The sequence below is a fragment of the Panthera pardus genome, unplaced genomic scaffold, assembly GCF_024362965.1.
Source record: "Panthera pardus isolate Hobbes unplaced genomic scaffold, ASM2436296v1 HiC_scaffold_24, whole genome shotgun sequence".
NCBI classification, from domain to species: domain Eukaryota; kingdom Metazoa; phylum Chordata; class Mammalia; order Carnivora; family Felidae; genus Panthera; species Panthera pardus.
In genome coordinates this window covers 29100561-29119230 of record NW_026526810.1, presented here as the reverse complement: position 1 = coordinate 29119230, position 18670 = coordinate 29100561, and the positions used below count along the sequence as shown (strand labels likewise).

At 50.7% G+C, this 18670-nt stretch overlaps 1 protein-coding gene, 1 long non-coding RNA gene and 1 pseudogene across 6 annotated transcripts in view; 1 reads left to right on the top strand and 2 right to left on the bottom strand.

Moving 5' to 3' along the window:
* NOX5 (NADPH oxidase 5) overlaps positions 1–18670 on the top strand; it is a 53704-nt gene that overhangs the window by 34027 nt on the left and 1007 nt on the right. For 2 of the 5 annotated variants that reach the window (XM_053888910.1, XM_019441645.2), the window contains one exon: positions 221–1016. In XM_053888910.1, coding sequence (XP_053744885.1) covers positions 221–352 — 132 coding nt within the window. In that variant the 3' untranslated portion in view covers positions 353–1016. Of the gene's footprint in view, positions 1–220; positions 1017–10650; positions 13658–18670 lie in introns of those variants that run through there. The other 3 variants (XR_002077939.2, XR_008417043.1, XM_019441646.2) reach the window with 3 other exon arrangements.
* LOC109262777 (uncharacterized) lies at positions 5766–8569 on the bottom strand. Its single transcript, XR_008417044.1, has 3 exons — positions 7927–8569; positions 6551–6711; positions 5766–5986 (listed from the first exon to the last, which is right to left on the bottom strand). It is a non-coding gene; the product is annotated as an uncharacterized LOC109262777 (long non-coding RNA).
* LOC109262570 (suppressor of cytokine signaling 5-like) lies at positions 17241–18660 on the bottom strand (annotated as a pseudogene).

The following is an 18670-nucleotide window of genomic DNA, read 5'->3' as shown; positions in this document are numbered from 1 at the left end:
GGGTCAGGCCGGGGGGTGAGCCAATGGCCCCCAAATTAATGGCTGCACGTTGGACTCTGCTCTGAAGCCATGTGGCTGTGCCTTGGATTTCCTCGTGGGGACAGAAGGCCATCCCGCCCCCCCCCCCCCCATTATGTTGTCAGCTCCAGGTGGGTAGGTACCTGAGCAGGTCCACAGGCCTACTCCCCCTCCCTCTCTCCTAACCCCGTGTGGGCTCCAGGTGTTCCAGAAAGTGGCTGCTGAGAAGAAGGGCAAGGTGCAGGTCTTCTTCTGTGGCTCCCCAGCTCTGGCCAAGGTGCTCAAGGGCCATTGTGAGCACTTCGGCTTCAGATTCTTCCAAGAGAACTTCTAGCCTCACCTCTGCCAAACCCACCCCGCCAGCCGATTTGATCACATTGCTTCTGTGCCCTGCAGGGGCCAGCCTCAGAGGGCCTGCCTAGTCCTGCTCCACACCCGGCACAGGAGGGCCCAGGGGCAGATGGACTTCCTTCAGGACCCAGGGGACAGGGCAGTGGCCTGCGCGGGGGCTGCTGTGCATTCTGGGATTGCTGAGAAACTGATCAGACCCAAGGCGCCGCGGAGGGGGGTGCAGAGGGCGCTTGCCAGGCGACTGCTCCTCCCAAAGTCCTCGGAGGAAGCCTTCCCCTACAACAGTGGTCCCAGACCTGCCTAATCAGCACAGTCATTCAGGATTCTATCCCAACATTTTCTTATGAAAATTTTCAAACATACAGACAGCTAAACGGATCGTACAGTGAACGGGGTTACCCACTTGCTGGATTCCTCCGTTAACAAGCCGCTGTATTTGCTTTACTGCATATTATCCGTCTGCCCCGTTCTGTCTCCACCCATCGATGCATCTTGTCTTTCGGATGCACTTCAAAGCACGCTTTGCTGCTCAGAGGAGCTTTCTTTCCACGCAGACTCCTGGGCCCCACTCCCAGAAATTCTGATTGCGAAGTTCTGGGGATGAGACCTGGAAGGCATATTTTATTACAAATCCATTCATTCCCTTAGGAAGAGATAAGCAGCTTATTTCCACTTCTCTCTAGGTCACTGTCTCCCCATCTGTGTCCCTTTGCCGTCCCCCGCCTTTCTCTCCCTGCCTCTCTCTACCTCTCCCCTGCGTGCGTCCCTCCGTGCCCTTCCCTTGTTCCACATGTCAGTTTCTCCCTTCTCTCCATGCATGGAGTCATTAGAGAAATAGGAAGGTGACAATCTGTGTGGGGGGGGGGGGGGGACATGGCAAGGCTGTGTGCCTGGACACTGGGTGGGTGGCTCCCAGAAGCTCAGTTCAGACATGGCCCAATGGTGTAGCCCTGGGAACCCCTCTGAGTCGGATTCTTCATCTGAAAAATGGCGCTCCCGGTCACAGTTGCTGTGAGAGTAAGAGGAGACATCACCATCCGTGCCGTCTGTACTCAGGACACGTGTCTTCCCTCCCTGCCCGTCTCTTTATCTCGGCATCTTCTCGTGGCCCCTTCTGTCACTGTGTGGCCAGAGTACCTGGCAGAAACAGCAAATGCCAAAGTTCTCCTAGAAGACACTTTGTGGAAGGGAGGCCCTGGGCTGAGGGCAAGGGAGGGTGGGCTGGCCTCACCTCCTCGGATCTGAGCTGTTTTCCGCCTGCCCCGCACAGCAAGCCCCCGTGAACCCCACAGTTCCTGGGAGTCCTCCATGTTGCGGCCTGCCCTTCTAGTTCTCTCCCTTCCGTGACAGCCTAAAACCCTCCTCCCCAAAGCTGCCTTCCAGGGGTCCGGCACGTTCCCATGGAAAGTGCTTTTCTTTCGTGTGGGTCGGAAGACCCCGAGGGAGAACAGATAAAGGAGCTGGGTGACACCCGTGACGATGACACCCCTTATAAAGGTCTGGGCATCCAGGGAGGGAGCTGGGACACAGGCAAGGGGAGGGGGTGTGAGCAGCTGAGGGGAGAGGACGATGGAGGCATCATGTGGGTGACAAGGAAAGCGGGTGGGAAAAGTTCTCTTCACAAAGTAGCCATGAGAGAAGGGGATGGTGGCTGAAGGAGTTGAAGGGCCCACTGGGGGAGAGGACAGTATGCTCCGTGAGGACTGAGGCAGACGGAAGGTGAGGGGCATGACCCCGGAAGCAGGAGGCAGGAGGCTCAAGAGGAAGAGGAGGACAGGAGGAGGGACCAAGCACCTGCAGGGAAGGAAGGCAACCGCATTGGGAGGGAAGGTGGGGAGGAGGGGAGCCTCACTGAGCCCCTCTCTGGCTGGGAGCCCGCACAGCTGGGAGACCTGGTGTTGGGGGCCCCTCCACATGTGGCCAGGTTTAATTTCCAACACGCTTGGGGTACACACGCAGCTCACACGGAGAAACTCGGATCTGGAGGAATTGTGTTATCTCACTGAGATGGCAGAGTCTTGGAACCCATTTCCCCCTGCTGGTTTAGGGTTTCCCCCCCAAGTTTCATCAAACTTGCGAAGGCTTGGGGGGAAACAGGCACTATCAGGAGTTAGAAGTTAACTAAGAGGGTGTCCTGACTTGGGGCTGGGGGATGCAATAAGAATGGACCAAAGTCATTTGGAAAATTGGCAGAGCAGAGTCTGTTTAGCATTGTACTTTCCCTTCTCCACTCCTCCATACAAACAGCCAACTGTCCTTTTAGAATTTTCTCTCACGCAGAGGGTGGGGAGCGGGTGGAGGAACTTGCATATAGATTCTAAAATCCAGTAAGGAACTTGCATATAGATTCTAAAATCCAGTAATGACCTGCCACGTGGAGTCCTAAGACTTTCTCTGCAGACATACTCCCGTTACCCACTGGAGGGCGCTGCAGAATCAGAGATCGCGGAGGTTTTGTTTGCCGGGAAGGAGACCGGTTCCGGAGTGGCAGTGAATCAAAGGCCGGGGGAGGCTGCGCCCCACCCCGAAGCTCGGGCTCCACTCTTCAGACCCAGACTTGGGCAGTTCTGTGAAGTCAGGAGAATTCAGTTTCAGGATCAGAGTTCCCCTAGCTGCCAGCCCCTAACCCCAACACTCGAATGCATACACAGACCCTCCTTCCCCTGCCACACCCCCCACGTAGCGCTCCCTTCCTGGTCCTTGCTGTCCAGGTTCTGGGCTTCCCACTTTTCCATCTGTAAGTGGAGAGAGCCTGTAGGCCCTGAGGCTCTGCCACCTTCTATCACTGTAGGTGGCGGGATCGATGGGTAGCGTGTCCATCTGGATGTTGCCGGACGTCCAGATGGGGGCCATCCTGCTATCAACAAGAAACGAATGTGTCCATATGGCTGGCTGACTGTTCTCCATAGACACATCTGGGTCTCAGAGGGCTAAGGCAGACACACACAAAGAGAACAGAGGGAACACAGGCGAACTGCGGTAAAGGGCGGATTATATATAGGTGTGTGCTGTCCTCCTCCATCAACCTGTGAGCTCCCCAAGGTCAGGCCTGTGGCCCCAGAATCTAGCACAGAGGGAGGGGCAAAAGGCCTACCCCGCATGTCAGCTCCCACAAGGCCAAGGGCTTACTGAACTGGAATTATCCTTGGGAAGAAGGGTCCTCTGCATATAACTGTCATTTGTAGTCTGGGGAAACAAAAGCCCACTGAATGAATCACTGTGTCAGGCTCCACGAGGCCACTCTGCACTGAGGACAGCTCTGACAGAGACGGCAGGCGTTTGTGAAGCGATTAGACAGGCCCACCCGGACGAGAGGCACAAGTGCAGTCTATTAATACACCGAGAGCCAACAGGCGCTCACGGGAGGGGACGGTGACACGGGCAATATTGAGAGGTGTCACCAGCCTTGCACACAAAGTCAAGATTAGGGAGGGATTAGAGACACCAGGAGAGACTGGCTTTGGGCAAACAGCTTGGAGACGTGCAGTGAAAGGGCCTCCGCCCACCACAGTCAGGACATTGGTTTCCACATTTGCCTCTGTCCCAGTCGGCTGTGTGACCTTGGATAAGCCCTGTGACCTCTCTGAGCTGTCACTTCCTCGTCTATAAAATGGACACAGTAAGGATGAATATATTTTTTAAAATTATTTTGAGAGAGAGAGAGCTGGAGCAGGGGAGAAGGGCAGAGGGAGAGAGAGAATCTCAAGCAGGCTTCAGACTCAGTGCTGAGCCCGACATGGGGCTAAGCCCATGACCCTGGGGTCATGATTTTGACCTGAGCCGAAATCAAGAGTCAGACGCTCAGCTGCCTGAGCCACCTAGGCACCCCAGAATGAATGTGAATATTTTTAAATACTGGTGTATACATAAAATATATTTCTTTAAAAGATGCACAAATATATACATATATGTGTGTGTATATATATATACATATATATACATATGTATATATATATACATATATATACATATGTATATATATATATGTATTTGTATCTGCTTTGGGGAGTAGGGATGAGGAACAGGAAGGATTTTCTTTTTTTTATAATTTTTTTTACTTTTTATCTTTTTTTTTTTACTTTTTATCTTTTTTTTTTTTACTTTTTATCTCTTTTTTTTTACGTTTTATCTTTTTTAAAAAAACTTTTACCCTCCATAAAGTTTGAAGTTTCTATGATAAATGTCTGTAGGTTTTATTTTTTTTTTAATTTTTTTTTAACGTTTTATTTATTTTTGAGACAGGGAGACACAGAGCATGAACAAGGGAGGGTCAGAGAGAGGGAGACACAGAATCTGAAACAGGCTCCAGGCTCTGAGCTGTCAGCACAGAGCCCGACGCGGGGCTCGAACTCACGGACCGCGAGATCATGACCTGAGCCGAAGTCGGCCGCTTAACCGACTGAGCCACCCAGGCGCCCCTATTCTTTTATTTTTTATAAAAGAATATTAAGTAAAAGAAAAAAGAACAACTTCATGTAACCCAAAATACCCCGTGTATGCGTGGGGAGCAGGGGATACATCAGTAGAAATGCGTCAAAAGAGTTAGGAGACACAGCAAACATTCACAGTGGTCAGCTGTAGAGGAGGCGAAGGAGGACTTTTGCCTTTTTCTCTTTCGTATTTCATGTATTATCTGTGTATGTTTTATATTATGGTATATAAATTTTACATCATGCTCTTCAGGAATTGCTTGTGTGGTTGTGCTACTTTTTAAAAAACGTTTTTTCTATGTTTATTTTTGAGAGACAGAGACAGAACGCAAGTGAAGGAGGGGCAGAGAGAGGGGGACATAGGATCTGAAGAGGGCTCTGTGCTGACAGCAGAGCGGGGCTTGAACTCACTGTGAGATCATGACCTGAACTGAAGTCGGATGCTTAACCAACAGAGCCACCCAAGTGCCCCTAACCGGTTTACTTTTTAATCTATGACCTGAGGTTAAGGCCTATATAATCTTTTTTTTTTTTTTTCCAAGTGTAAACAAAATGGAGAGATTGTCTGGAGTATCGTTAAGATCCCAAAGACCATTAGCTCCCGAATGAAAGTGTCTGGGACATGTCTGGGCAGTGGGACTGGCCCCTCCAGTGGGGGGCGCTCCAGGCCTCTTCTGAAAAGTTAGGCTGCCACAATATGCCAACCTGGGCACCCTAGCCAGGCCCCTTCCGGGCCTGGGGCTGGTCCGCAAAGACTGCAGAGGCCTGGGGCACTCAGGAGAAGTTGCCCGCATGGGGCTGGGCCCAGCAATAGCCCAGCCTCTCGGGCCAGATGTGTGGGGTGGGGATGGGGCACACTGTTTCTGCTAAACAAATACTCATAGTAACCAGCCTTCTTGACAGATTGATGCATCTTTTTATGATCTGTCTTTACAATATGACGACTCCCTCCTTTGCAAAATAAGATTAATTCAGACGAGACATTTATTTTACGGGGAAATCCTTCCCAGGGGGAAAAATACTCAAGCTGCATGGCAGAGATGGCTGGAAGGAGACTTGACTCTCAAGGAAACTTCCAGCCTCCCAACCGTAGCCACGCGGCAAATGGCCCCAAACAGGCTCCCTGATCGTGCCCGCGGACATTTGGGGCCATACTCGAACCATCCCAGTTGTGTGCGTGCAGCCTGCTGGAGAAAACAAAATAAAGAGAAATAGGCAGTGAGTTTCTGTGTGGCAGAGGAGCAAAGGGCACATTTTTTGGTAAAAGAAAGAAGCTATTTCCTCCCCCCCATTGGAGCATCCTCCCCCACCTGTAGACTGAGGCTTCAGAAGAGCTCATCACCCGCCCATCTGTGAAGACTGCCTTGCTGGTCCCTCTTGTCACAGAATAAATAGTCTCCTCCATATGCTTGCACGGGACTTACTTCCACTAGACCATGTACCGCAGGTGTTGTGCTTACCTGTGTACTAGCCCGCGAACCCCTTGGGGGCAGGAATAGAATCTGTTTGTCTGTCTTTCTGGCACTTGGCACATGGCAGGTGACCAGTGAAGGTGTTGGTAAGCTGACAGGACCCACTTGAACCCCCATCTCTCCTTCCTACCTTCTTTGCTGCTCCCCTTTGAGGGTGAGAAAACCCCCACATTCCCGCAAGCGTGTCAGGAGACCTTGCGTGTGAATAGAGCAGGCGGCTGCCTTCAAGGTGGGGCTTCAGCAGTCCAGAAAGGCCCCTCCCTCCCCCACCTCCCTTACCTCCCACACTGGCTTTTCTCCCACGGGCAGAGGTCAGGTGTAATAGAGACATCCTAGCAGGAGAGGTGCCGTTGTCTCCGGTGCAGTCGGTGACAGGAGGAGGCAGGGCTCCTGGCCCCTCGCCCCTGTGACTCCTCCTCCTCCTCTTCCTCATTCTTCCTCTGACTCAAAAAAGATGAATGACTTAGGAAGAACAAATGAATCAGAAATAGGGAGAGCAAAAAAAAGAGAGTAATTTTGCCAAGTTATTATTCAAAAGGAGCTCTCTGGGACCCAGAGCGAGAGCAGCCCCATCAATCACCCCGCAGAGCTGCGTGGGCAGTTGGGGGAAGAGGCCGGGCTGTCTGTAGATGGCTCCGCGTGAGTGAGCAGGTGCATGAGTGTGCAGCCAGGCCAGGAACCTGGAGCCCTCTGCCAGCTATCACAGAGGGAGGGGGGAGGACAGAGGGACACAGAAAGGGGTCAGCTAGCCCCAAGGCCTGGGACAAGGTCCAGTGACTTGCTTTTCTCGGCAGACCAGAACCCTTTAGGCTGCACTCTAGGCTGGACCAGCTCTGGGGAAAGGTCCCCTCAGAGCAGAGAGAAGAGAGATGTGGGGGGCAGGCCTCTGGCCTGGAGCCCGCTCTCCTCAGCTGCTGGCCCCAGGCCTTTGCTACCCTTCACTGCCTCCTCCCACTGGAAGCGGGACCTAAGTCACTCTCATCTCTGCATCCCAGGGCTGAACCCACTGAATGCTCCTTGAGTGAGTGAACAAATGAATGAATAAATGAATGAACGAACGAATGAGAAAATTATTACAGCACATTGTTTGCTTCTCTTTGTGATTTTTGTTACTTTGCCATGGTTTTTCTGCATAGGTCATCCCTGATTTAAATTGTAATTATAGGGGCGCCTGGGTGGCGCAGTCGGTTAAGCGTCCGACTTCAGCCAGGTCACGATCTCGCGGTCTGTGAGTTCGAGCCCCGCGTCAGGCTCTGGGCTGATGGCTCAGAGCCTGGAGCCTGTTTCCGATTCTGTGTCTCCCTCTCTCTCTGCCCCTCCCCCGTTCATGCTCTGTCTCTCTCTCTGTCCCAAAAATAAATAAAAAACGTTGAAAAAAAAATTAAAAAAAAAAAAAATTGTAATTATAATCTACTCGGGAGCCAAACCTAAATCTGATTTCCCTCTTTGTGAAAGTGCTGCATGTAAGTGGCCTTGAAAAATAAGCGTGGACGAAAAGAGGGCAGGAGGCAGGGGCAGACCTCTTGAATGGCATCATAGCCTCAGTCCGTTTCCCAGGTCCCACTGGGCCATCATCCGGGAGGTTGTTGGCCCCTGAGCTCCCCATTAGAGCACATCATGGTGCCATTAAACAGACAAGTATGTTGAATTCCTACCATTCTGGGTGCTGGAGTTCAACAGTGGACAGAAGGGTCAAGGTCTCTGCTCTCGGTTTCCTCATCTGTAAAATGGGCACAAGAATAATAATGGTACCTATTAGATAGGACAATGGTAAGGATTAAATGAGGTAATGTGTGAGAGCTGCTTAAAACAGTCCTCTGCATGTAGTACATTTCAATAACTGTTGGTTGTTTGAGCTGCTGTAACAAAACAGCACGGACTGGGGGCTTATAAACCACATGATTTATTTCTTGCAGTTCTGGAGGCTAGGGGTCCAAGGACAGGGTGCCAGCCCTGTTGGGTTCTAGGGAGGACACTCTTCCGGCACTGCTGTCAGGAAGCACCTGTAGTCCTTGTCTTTAGGTCCTTTATGACCCGCCACCTTTGGAGGGCTAATAAACACCCTCCCATCCCAGGGAGGGCCACCAGGCGCCCAGGGGTCAGCAAACACCACCGCCCCACCCCTCCCGTCCTGGGGGGTGCCCTGGCCAGGCCGTGTGGATGCTGGTGCGGCAGACAGCGCCCCTCCCTGCGTCCCGTCCCACACCCAGCAGTCCTGGGCTGTAGGAGGCAGGACAAGATCAGATCATAGCTCCTCTAGCTCATTAGCGGTTCATTGTGAATTCCAGGAATAATGTATGTTCTTTTCTCCCCTGATTGCTTCTGAAACCTCCTGCCTGTTTATCAAATCTGAGCCACACTTTGCAGCCTCTGCCCTTCGGCTCTGTGCTCCTCTTCTCCAGAAGACGAACACAGCAAAATTCTCCTGTGGGTTTCAATTCAGTGTTGAGGACAAGAAGGCCGGTTTCAAATAGCCTGTCCCCATGTCCCCAGATAAGCAGGGAGATGGGGTGGGCTTTAGGAGGCAAGAGGGCCTCAAAAAGAACCTGGCAAGGGGCGCCTGGGTGCCTCAGTCAGTTACGTGTCCGACTCTTGACTTCAGCTTGGGCCCTAATCTCACAGTTCGTGGGTTCGAGCCTTGCATTGGGCTCTGTGCTGACAATGCAAAGCCTGCTTGGGATCCTCTCTCCCTCTCTCTGCCCCTCCCTCACTTGTGCTCTCTCTCTCTCTCCCTCTCAAAAATAAATAAATAAACAAACAAACAAAAAAGAACCTGGCTGTCCACCCAGGCTAGACTGAGGCTAATCTCCCAGGAAGGAAAACCCCCTCCTCGTGCCCTCTTCCCCCAACAAAACCCTGTCAAATCATCTGAGGCCTGCTGGCTCACCATTTGAAAATCACTCATTCATTCATTCATTCATTCATTCTAGAAGTATTTGTTGAATGCCTGCCTTGTGCCACATGACAAGGACAGCAAGTATGGTCCCAATACAATGAAGCAGATACCAGGGGAGGTCCTCATAAAGTGCTGTGATGGCCAGAGGAGGGAACCAAGGTCAGGGTGGGGTGAGATGAACCCAGGCCTTGGTCCTGAAGGAGGAGTGGGAAATGGGGGTGGAGGGAAGTGGCTATTCATTCATACAGGTCCAAGTACGTGCACAGGTTTCCCCGTGGGACTGTGTATCTCGGGGTGGTGGAGGGCGGCGGGGGGGGGAGGGGTTGGGGGGGGGAGCTGGCAGAGCAGGAGCGCAGCGGTGGAGCTGGGTCCGCAAGGCCGAGCCGTGAGGAGCCACTCAAAGATTTAGAGCAAGGGCATGCCAGGGTCATGTTAGAAAGATCACTGTCCACATGTGGAAATGAAATGGAGGCAGGAGAGCCAATGCAGGGAGACCAGTTGGGGGAAGAGAACCCGGTGCAAGGTGGAGGCAGGGGATAGATTGGGAAGCAGGTAAGAGGTGGGTGAAGGGGTAAGGGGTGAGGGGTGAAGGGTAAAGGGTGGAGGCAAAGCCTTCCCACACCAATGGCATTCAAGCCGAGACACAAAACCCACTCAAACCAGCCCTAGTAAAAGGGAAGTTGATGGTCAGGATGGAACCAGAGAGGATGGACCCAAGTCAGGAGTGAGAGGCCTCAGCTCTCTGCTCCCTTCAGGCCCCATCTGGTATCAGGACCTCTTGCACAGGGGCTGTTGTCTCTGTGTCCCTTACTTTAGATGAGAGAGAGAGAGAGAGAAAGTATCTGAGTGGCTGGGCTCGCCTCCTTGCCGCCAGCCAGGGGATCCGCTGCTTTTGACTCAAGGCCCATGTGTGGTCCCCACAGCCATGGGCAGCGGTGGGAGGGGCCTGTGTGGGATGGGGAGGGGCCTGCGTGGGGTGGGGAGGGGCCTGCTGGGGGTGGGGAGGGGCCTGCATGTCACAGGACTACCCGTTAAGAGCTGTGAGCAGAATGTGTTCTCCAGGAGGGGTGTGGGCAGGGAGGGCCATGAGGGTGCCTCATGCGATGATGGCCTTTACCTGGACCTCTGTTCGATATCTGTACATTGAGATCCCACCAAAGCCTTTTTATTCTCTCAGGGGCATAGGCTGTTTCATGTGCCTGTCATCTCCAGCTGGTCTGAACATTCCCTGAGGCTGGAGCCTTTCATCCCCCTTCACATGTCCTGAAGAGCGCTCGCCAAAGAGCTCAGTAAACAGCAGTAAATGAGTAAAGCCTTTTTGCTTCATCTGGGATTGTATCTAATGCCACTTTTAACTTGTTTCTCTATTTACTTAAGATTTGACCACAGAGTGTTTACCTTGTGGGTGGCTGCCGACCCCCAAGAGCCACGGGGGGAACAAGACAGCCTGACCCCAATGTTCCTTCCCCCTTTTCTTTTGCAGACTAAACCCCGACTTTGTTCTGGGCAACCCCAGGTGATAAATGACAACCAGATTAACTAGTCATGAAAAATCTGAGGTAGCCGCACGCTGCCCCAGGGTCTCCCCAGTGATGATGGTAAGTAAGAATCTGCTGGGGGTTCCGGGAAAGCTTGTGTCCTTCTGGTAGAGAGAACAGGAATGGCTGGTCACCTCTGTCTCCTGCTATCTGTCTCCACTGAGATTCCTGGACATCCCAAGCCACCTGTTGACCACGAGGCAGAAGCCAATACAAGGGGGGACTGGAGGAGAAAGGTGCCCGGGGTATTCAAGGCAAAGTCAAGCCCCTGCCCTCACAGGAGCTACCTTCTTGCTCCGGAACAGGAAGTTCGCTTTTCTCTGCTCTCTCCCCAGCTCCTACAACAGTGCCTGGCATGGGGTCACCTCTCAGTAGTTCTTTGTGGATTGGGGGAATGTCTTTATCATTTAGGGCACAGTTCGTTGGGCGCTGTATTCCTCACAGCTAAGCAGGCTCCTAACCGATTCACTCCATGCCTATAAAAATTAATAACAGTGAATACTGAATTTATCAATGGAGTAAGCTGGGTGGACCCACAAGTTCAGGTGCCACCCTACAATTTGGAAAGACGTGGCGGGGTAAGCCGCCTGGCCCCTGACCCTGTCAGCCCTTCCGTGCCTAGAGCAGGGACCACGTGCCCCTCTCCCTACAACTTGCACTTGGGCCCCTGTTTCCTCAAGGGAAGGGCAGAATCGCTCATTTTCTTAGGAGTTGACGTTTCTTGGGGCTAGCCATCACCTTCTGGCCCTGACTCCCGGAGCCGGGGAGCAAACATGACGCAGATCTTCCCAGGTAGGAGAGGTCAAAACCCCACCAAACACGGAGGGGAAGGAAGGGATTTTAAAGTCATTTCCTGCCCTGGCTCCAGCCTCACGTTAGCCCTGAAGTGAGCCATTAACTGTTAATTACCTGTTAATTAACCTGTTAATTACCAACCAGTTCGCTCTGGTGGCTGCTGCTTCCACAGATTTAAGTCTTCCCCTCCTCTTCAGCCACACGGAGCCCCCTCCCTCAGCTTCACTTCCCGCCCCCACATGCCATCCTGGGAGGAGACCTGTGCACCCCCTGAGCCTCCTCCAGGGGGTGCTGAAGAGTCCCCAAGAGACTGCAGTGGCAAGCTCGAGCATGTGCAATTCTGCAGCGAAGGATGCTGCCATTCACAAGTTATATTTTTACCAAATGGGATGGAGAAAGTAAAGCTCATGAAATAACCAGCTTTTTCTGAGGCTCCCACAGGCCTAGCTTGGCAAGATCCCCTTTCCGCCCCCCTTATTTTTTTTTTAATTTTTATTTATTTTTGAGAGAGAGATAGAGAGACAGAAAGACAGAGCATGAACAGGGGAGGGGCAGAGAGAGAGGGACACACAGAATCCGAAGCTGGCTCCAGGCTCCGAGCTGTCAGCACAGAGCCCAGCTCGGGGCTCCAACTCACAGACCACGAGATCATGACCAGAGCCGAAGTGGGACGCTTAACCAACTGAGCCACCCAGGCTCCCCAGCCCCCTTCTTTTTATACCCAGCTAACACCAGACTTTAAGTTTCTCAGCTCCTCCTCCCCAGGGTCCTAATTTCCCCACCATGCTGCTATCAATGCCTTACCCTTCATTCTCTGAGACATCTTCTCATGTCATCTGCTCTTTCCTTCAAACCCAGCTCAAAACTCCTTTTCTCTAGGAAGTATTCCTGCCTCACCCTCCCAACGCCATCATCAACAGTCCGTGCATCCCACTTCTAAGCACACCCTTGAGTGTGGATTAATAACAGTCTCAAATCTTCATGCTTGCCCGTGTGCAACCTCCTTGCCCAAACCAAGCTCCCAAGGGCGGTGCCTGTGTACCTCTCATAATGAGCGTCCATGGTTTGTCACATAGCGATAACTCCAAGATCCCGCTAACTGCTTCTTTATCTATTGCTGTATATAATACACAGAATTTAATGGCTTAAGACAACCGTTTTATTGTCTCTCGTGAGACTGTGGGGTGATTGGGATCTGCTCGGCAGTTCTGTTGCACACAATGTCGGCTGGGACCGCAGTCATGTGGGGGCTGGACTGGGCTAGAGTATCTGGGTTGGGTCACTCACATGGCTGGTGCCTCAGAGCCGTGGCTGGAGGGCTGGGCTCCGTGGCACACGGGAGTGGCTGGGCCTTTCTCCCACTGTCCGTCTGTCTCTCCCTCTCTCCATATATTCTTAGGGTTTCTCCTTCTCCACGTGTTCTTTCTATATGGTCTCTCCAGCCCAGAGAGACTAAATTTCTTACATATTGGTTCCAGATCTCCCCAAAGCACAAAATTGGGACCTTCCAGGGCTTCTTAAGGCTTAGGCCCAGAACTGCCTCCACGTCGCTTCTGCCACATTTTATTGGTTAGAGCAAATCACAGACCAGCCCACATGGGACGTGGAAGGAGGCCACACCGAACAAGACTTTTGGGAGGACGGTCTTTGATACGCCCCCCCCGGCAGCATTTGATAGAGGCTGGGGTCTGGTTTTCTAAAGTGCTGAAATTTCTACAAAGACTCTGGTCTCTCTCCCCCACACTGTTTTCATCGAGAAACACCCACCCACACCCACACCCACTCCCCTCCTGGAACACTGCCACCCCAACCTGTAAAAATGACCAAACCTCTAAGACGGTGAAGTATGTCACCTGTGTTATGAAGGAGGAATTACACACCACCCTTTTTTAGCTGCCTATTTATAAGGTGTCTTAAATATATTATCTGGTTCGATCCTGATTTCTGGCCCTATTTTAGAGCTGAAGAAACAGGCTAAGCCACGTGCCCACAGTGGCGAGCTAGGTCTGCCTAACCCCCAGACTCTTCCGTCATAGCAGAAGGAATGATTAGAGAAAGATGTAATGTTTCTGGTTTCAAGAAATGAGGCCCTGAAAGACCAACGTGCCCAGACTCCCGCGACCAGAATCCTGATTCCCCCATGAAAGAAGGGAAGAGGGGCGCCTGGGTGGCTCAGTCGGTTAAGCGTCCGACTTCGCTCAGGTCATGATCTCACGGTCCGTGAGTTCAAGCCCCGCGTCAGGCTCTGTGCTGACTGCTCAGAGCCTGGAGCCTGTTTCAGATTCTGTGTCTTCCTCTCTCTCTGACCCTCCCCCATTCATGCTCTGTCTCTCTCTGTCTCAAAAATAAACGTTAAAAAAATTTAAAAAAAAAATTAAAAAAAAAGAAAGAAGGGAAGAGACGAAAAAGAAAGTACTGGGCCTGGCACATAGGAAGCATCAGTAAATCCGAGCCTCACCCCACCTCCGCAAGCCGTATTTCTTCCACAGCTCACCGTCATGGGCCACAAGAACACAGCATGCACTCTGAGATGGGCACAGTCGCGGGCACGACGGATTCCCTGTCTGCTCGGGCAGGAGGCTGGTGGGCGAACTAGAAGGGCGCTGTCACTCCACCTCGGCCTTCCCCACTCACGTGACCCACGAGTCATTTGCTTCTTGAGCAACCCGTTCCTGGAAAGCAGAGGAGAGCAACAGATTGATGCATTGACTGTGTGGGGCTAAGTGATTTATTTTTAATGTGACTAAACAGGACACACACCTGCCTGTGGAAACGTAATCACATTGAATCATCAGAGACTCAGATGGCCGTTTAGGCAAGGAAGAGACACAGAGGGAGCTGAAGAGACAAGAGAGGCAAGAGCGGGGCGCCTGGGTGGCTCCGTCGGTTGAGCGTCCGACTTCGGCTCAGGTCGTGATCTCGCGGTCCGTGAGTTCGAGCCCCGCGTCGGGCTCTGTGCTGCCAGCTCGGAGCCTGGAGCCTGCTTCCGATTCTGTGTCTCCCTCCCTCTCTCTCTGCCCCTCCCCTGCTCGCACTCTGCTTCTGGAAAAATTAATAAACCTTAAAAAAAAAAAAGGTAAAGAGAGGGAAGAAGATATTAAAGAAGAGAGGGGAGAGGAGGTCAGGGCCGGCTCCCTAAAAATTACAATTTCGACAGCATCAGCGAAGCCCCTCCTAGCGGGCCAAGCGCCCCCACCTAGCTTCACTGGTGCCCGAAATTTCATAGTTAGACTTTTCACGTCTGTGGTCTAGTCAAGCACAGTATGTCCCCCACTAGAGTGTACGTGTAGCAGGAGAAGTGCATTAAACAATACCAGTCATTCTTATCTCGGTGAGAAAGAATTTATGAGATCTTTTATGAAAGCAGGTTCCCCCTCCCCCCCCCCACCCCAGGGAGATGGGTATTAAAATCTATGTAAGTTACCAGTGAGGGGACAAAAGGGCACAGAGAGGAAATGGGGGGGGGGGGGGTGCTGGAGGCTTTCTTTTATAGCTTTTCTTAATTATTTTTTAAAGTTTGTTTATTTATTTTGAGAGAAAGAAAACACATAAGCGGGGGAGAGGCAGAGAAAAAGAGAGACAGAATCCCAACCAGGCTCTGAGTCATGGCCATCAGCACAACGTGGGGCTTGAACCCCGACCTGGGGCTTGAACTCACGAACTGTGAGATCATGACCTGAGCCAAGATCAAGAGTCGGAGGCTTAACCGACTGAGCCACCCAGGCACCTATATAGCTTTTCTTCATTATAACAGCTGCCTGTACCAAGGCTTTGCTGCCTCCAGGTGCTGTGGTCACAATCTGATGCTCATGTAACTTCATTCGGTCTTTGCAATGGCCCTGGGAGTTGCCCCCACTCTCCAGGTGAGGGGACTGCAGCCCAGCCTGGCTTATTGTCCCTCTTGGCCCTCCACAGGTGAGCTCCGGATACAGCAGTTTCTCGAGGGAAACTGCGCCTGGCGCTTAGCGGGCACTCAGGTACATCTCACCACAGACAAGTGGCAGAGATGGGACATGCAGGCGGGCAGTGTAACTCCATTTCTCTCTCATACAAAAGTCTAGGCTGGTAGGAAGTCCTGCGAAGAAGGGCAGCTCCATGAGGGGATCCAGGGATGGGTTCTTTCTACGTGTCACCCCACGATCTGCACCGGGAAGGAAGTATGCCAATAGCTTCCTTTAATTTAAGGGCACGACCCGAAGTTTCACACAATACCTCTCACTGGGCAGGACTTCATCGCACATCTCCATGTAGCAGCAATGGAGGTTGGGAGGTACATTCTCGAGCTGTGCCAGCTAAAAGTCAGGAGGTCCAGTGCTAAATGGAGAAAGAGAGACGATGGCTGTTGGAGGACGATGAACGGTTTCTGCCACAAACAGGAATTACCAAGATTCAAAGTGCATATATCACTTGATCCAGTCGTTGAGTTCTAGAAATCTGTTCTAAGGATACCTTTGCATAAGTCCATACAGATCGTGCGTCAGGGCAGAACTGATGGTTTTAAAATATGTTCACAAATCCTTTGCACTCCTTCCTTCAAAAGTGCTGGACTTAGTGACTGGTTTCTGATGAACAGAATGTGGCAGAAGTGACAACATGTGACTCGTTTGTTGTTGTTTTACAAGGAGAACACCAAACATACTTTATTAGCATAAGAACACAGATGGAACAAGGCGCAGCAAGCAGGAACCTAGGTTAGCCATCAAAGGGTTAGGGTTGCATACAAATATAGCTTTTCTTTCGTGTAGCCTTGGCAATAGCCATCAGGATGTAAAAGAACTTTCTGTGGCAGCAGGTAAGGAAACCAAGGCGCACTCACCAGTGGTACAGAGCACATGAACAAAAAGACACACGAATGGATTCGACTGGTACGACATGTCTAGGACAGAACTGTAAATGTAGTTCAATACTAAGAAGCAAACCCTGGAACTTGGTATTTCTTGCAAGATAGCCCCCTCGAGTAGTATGGCACGCTATTCTAGGTGACAAAAACGTGCTAAATAATTTACAAATATAATGGTTGCACAGTACCTTTAAAAAAAATTTTTTTTAATGTTTATTTTTGAGAAAGAGAAAGAGACAGGGCTTGAGCAGGGGAGGGGCAGAGAGAAAGGGAGACACAGAATCTGAAACAGGCTCCAGGCTCCGAGCTGTCAGCACAGAGCCCGATGTGGGGCTTGAACCCACGAGCCGTGAGATCATGACCTGAACCAAAGTCAGACGCTCAACTGACTGAGCCACCCAGGTGCCCCTGTACAGTACCTTTTAAATCCACAATGTAAGTTTCAGATTTTCCATTAGAAATTAACTGCACTGAAATTCTATAAATTGTACTTAAGCAATTCAGCTATGAGAGTTTACAACAAAGAGATAAATCCAAATTGTTCATTACAGTTTAACAATAATCACATCAGCAACCACTGTAGTTATTGTTGATCTGACCTGGTCGGGCATCTTCTAGTCTCATTTTCTTCATGGTTCACAAACTCATCATGGGCCCAGGAAAAGATGCAACTTTAATCAATGGTTAGACTACATGTTTTAACCTAAAAAACCAGGGGCTCCTGGGTGGCTCAGTCCGTTAAGCATCTGACTTCGGCTTAGGTCATGATCTCACTGTTCATGGGTTCGAGCCCCGCATCAGGCTCTGTGCTGACAGCTTGGACCCTGGACCCTGCTTTGGATTCTGTGTCTCCCTGTCTCTCTGCCCCCCCCACCCCGAGCTCACCCTCCATCTCTCTCTCTCAAAAATAAAATAAAAATATTAAGAAATTTAAAAAATCACACACAGGACTACATTGCAGCTTTCCCCAGTGTGTTTTAAGTTAAAGCACTCATTTTTTTAAAAAGTTAATACCTAGGGCCTTTAAATAAAATTCTATTGCCAAGTTTAGAAGCCTGAAAATTTAGAACAACTACTTAGAAAACCCGGTTTACTTAACAGTACCTTTTGCAGAAGAGACAGGGGACTGACTATAAACTATACCAATACCTTGTGGCCAGAAAACTGCATTTTTTTTTCCTCAAAGGAAAGCCGTCTTTATTTTTTGGACTTCCAAAGCTTGATTTATAGCCACTACAAACATCATTACTTTTGGAAGCTCACAGAAAAAGTCTGGAAAAAAAAATAACGATTTTAAACATTAGTCACACTGTTGAAACACTCATCCAATATTAATAATTTGTTCTTTAGTAATAAATAGAATTCTTCACGGCAAATGCCCCGGAGTTGCCTCACTCAATTACTACAGTTTGCAAAAACCAAACGGTTAGCTCAATGGACAAAATGTGTTTGTAGCCTTCCTGAACACCTGTAGCCCTGTCCTCTGATGTCTCCATAGGCACCACGTTTATCTGAGTAAGTAACAGCAGATTGCCTCTGATGGATACTAAGCCTACATCCTGTACTGAAAAAACCTAACACTGATGCATACAGTACTTGCTATAGGTTTATTGTTTGATGCACATAAAAGCAGATTTAGTTAACGCCCTTTGAGGGCAGGAGAGTTTCCTTTGCCTTCACTGGTTCTCATTCTAACCAGCGAACTCTACCTTTTTGCCTATAACGATACTCTTTCAAAAAAAGTCCTGCAACGCTGATGGTAAAGGGAGCCCATCAATTCCATCATATTAGTGCGTCTGCAGATTACGGCATGGCAGATATACTGCAGGCTAAAAGGGAAAGTCCTGCTTGGTGAGATAGTAAGCGATGGTTCAAAAAAAGAAACCATGCCAGCACTGGGACCTTTATAATGTTCCGAAAGTCCTGTGACAGCGGAGGAGTGAAACACACATGGTCGTGGGTGTCAGAACCAACGTTGTGGTTCCACTGTGCAGTCGGGGCACACAGGGATCTGTTGTAGCGCCGGGAGCTCATGGAGAAGAGGGAGACCTTTTGCTCAGAGTCCCTGAGCGAGAATGTGCCTTCAGGTTTCCCTTCAAGGAGGCTTAGCTTCGTAACGGTCCATCACTCCCCAGCAACAGGGATTCCCTGTAATCTGAAGCAAATCAGGCACGAAGCGGGGGATGTAATCAATCTGTGTATGGACTTTCCAAGCTCCCTGTCTGCTAACCTGTGAGCATAGGCTGTCTCCGGACACCTGCTGTTGCTTCTGCCTCCTTGACCTCAGACACAGGGTGGTAGTATCCCCTGCTGAGTCACATCAGCTTATG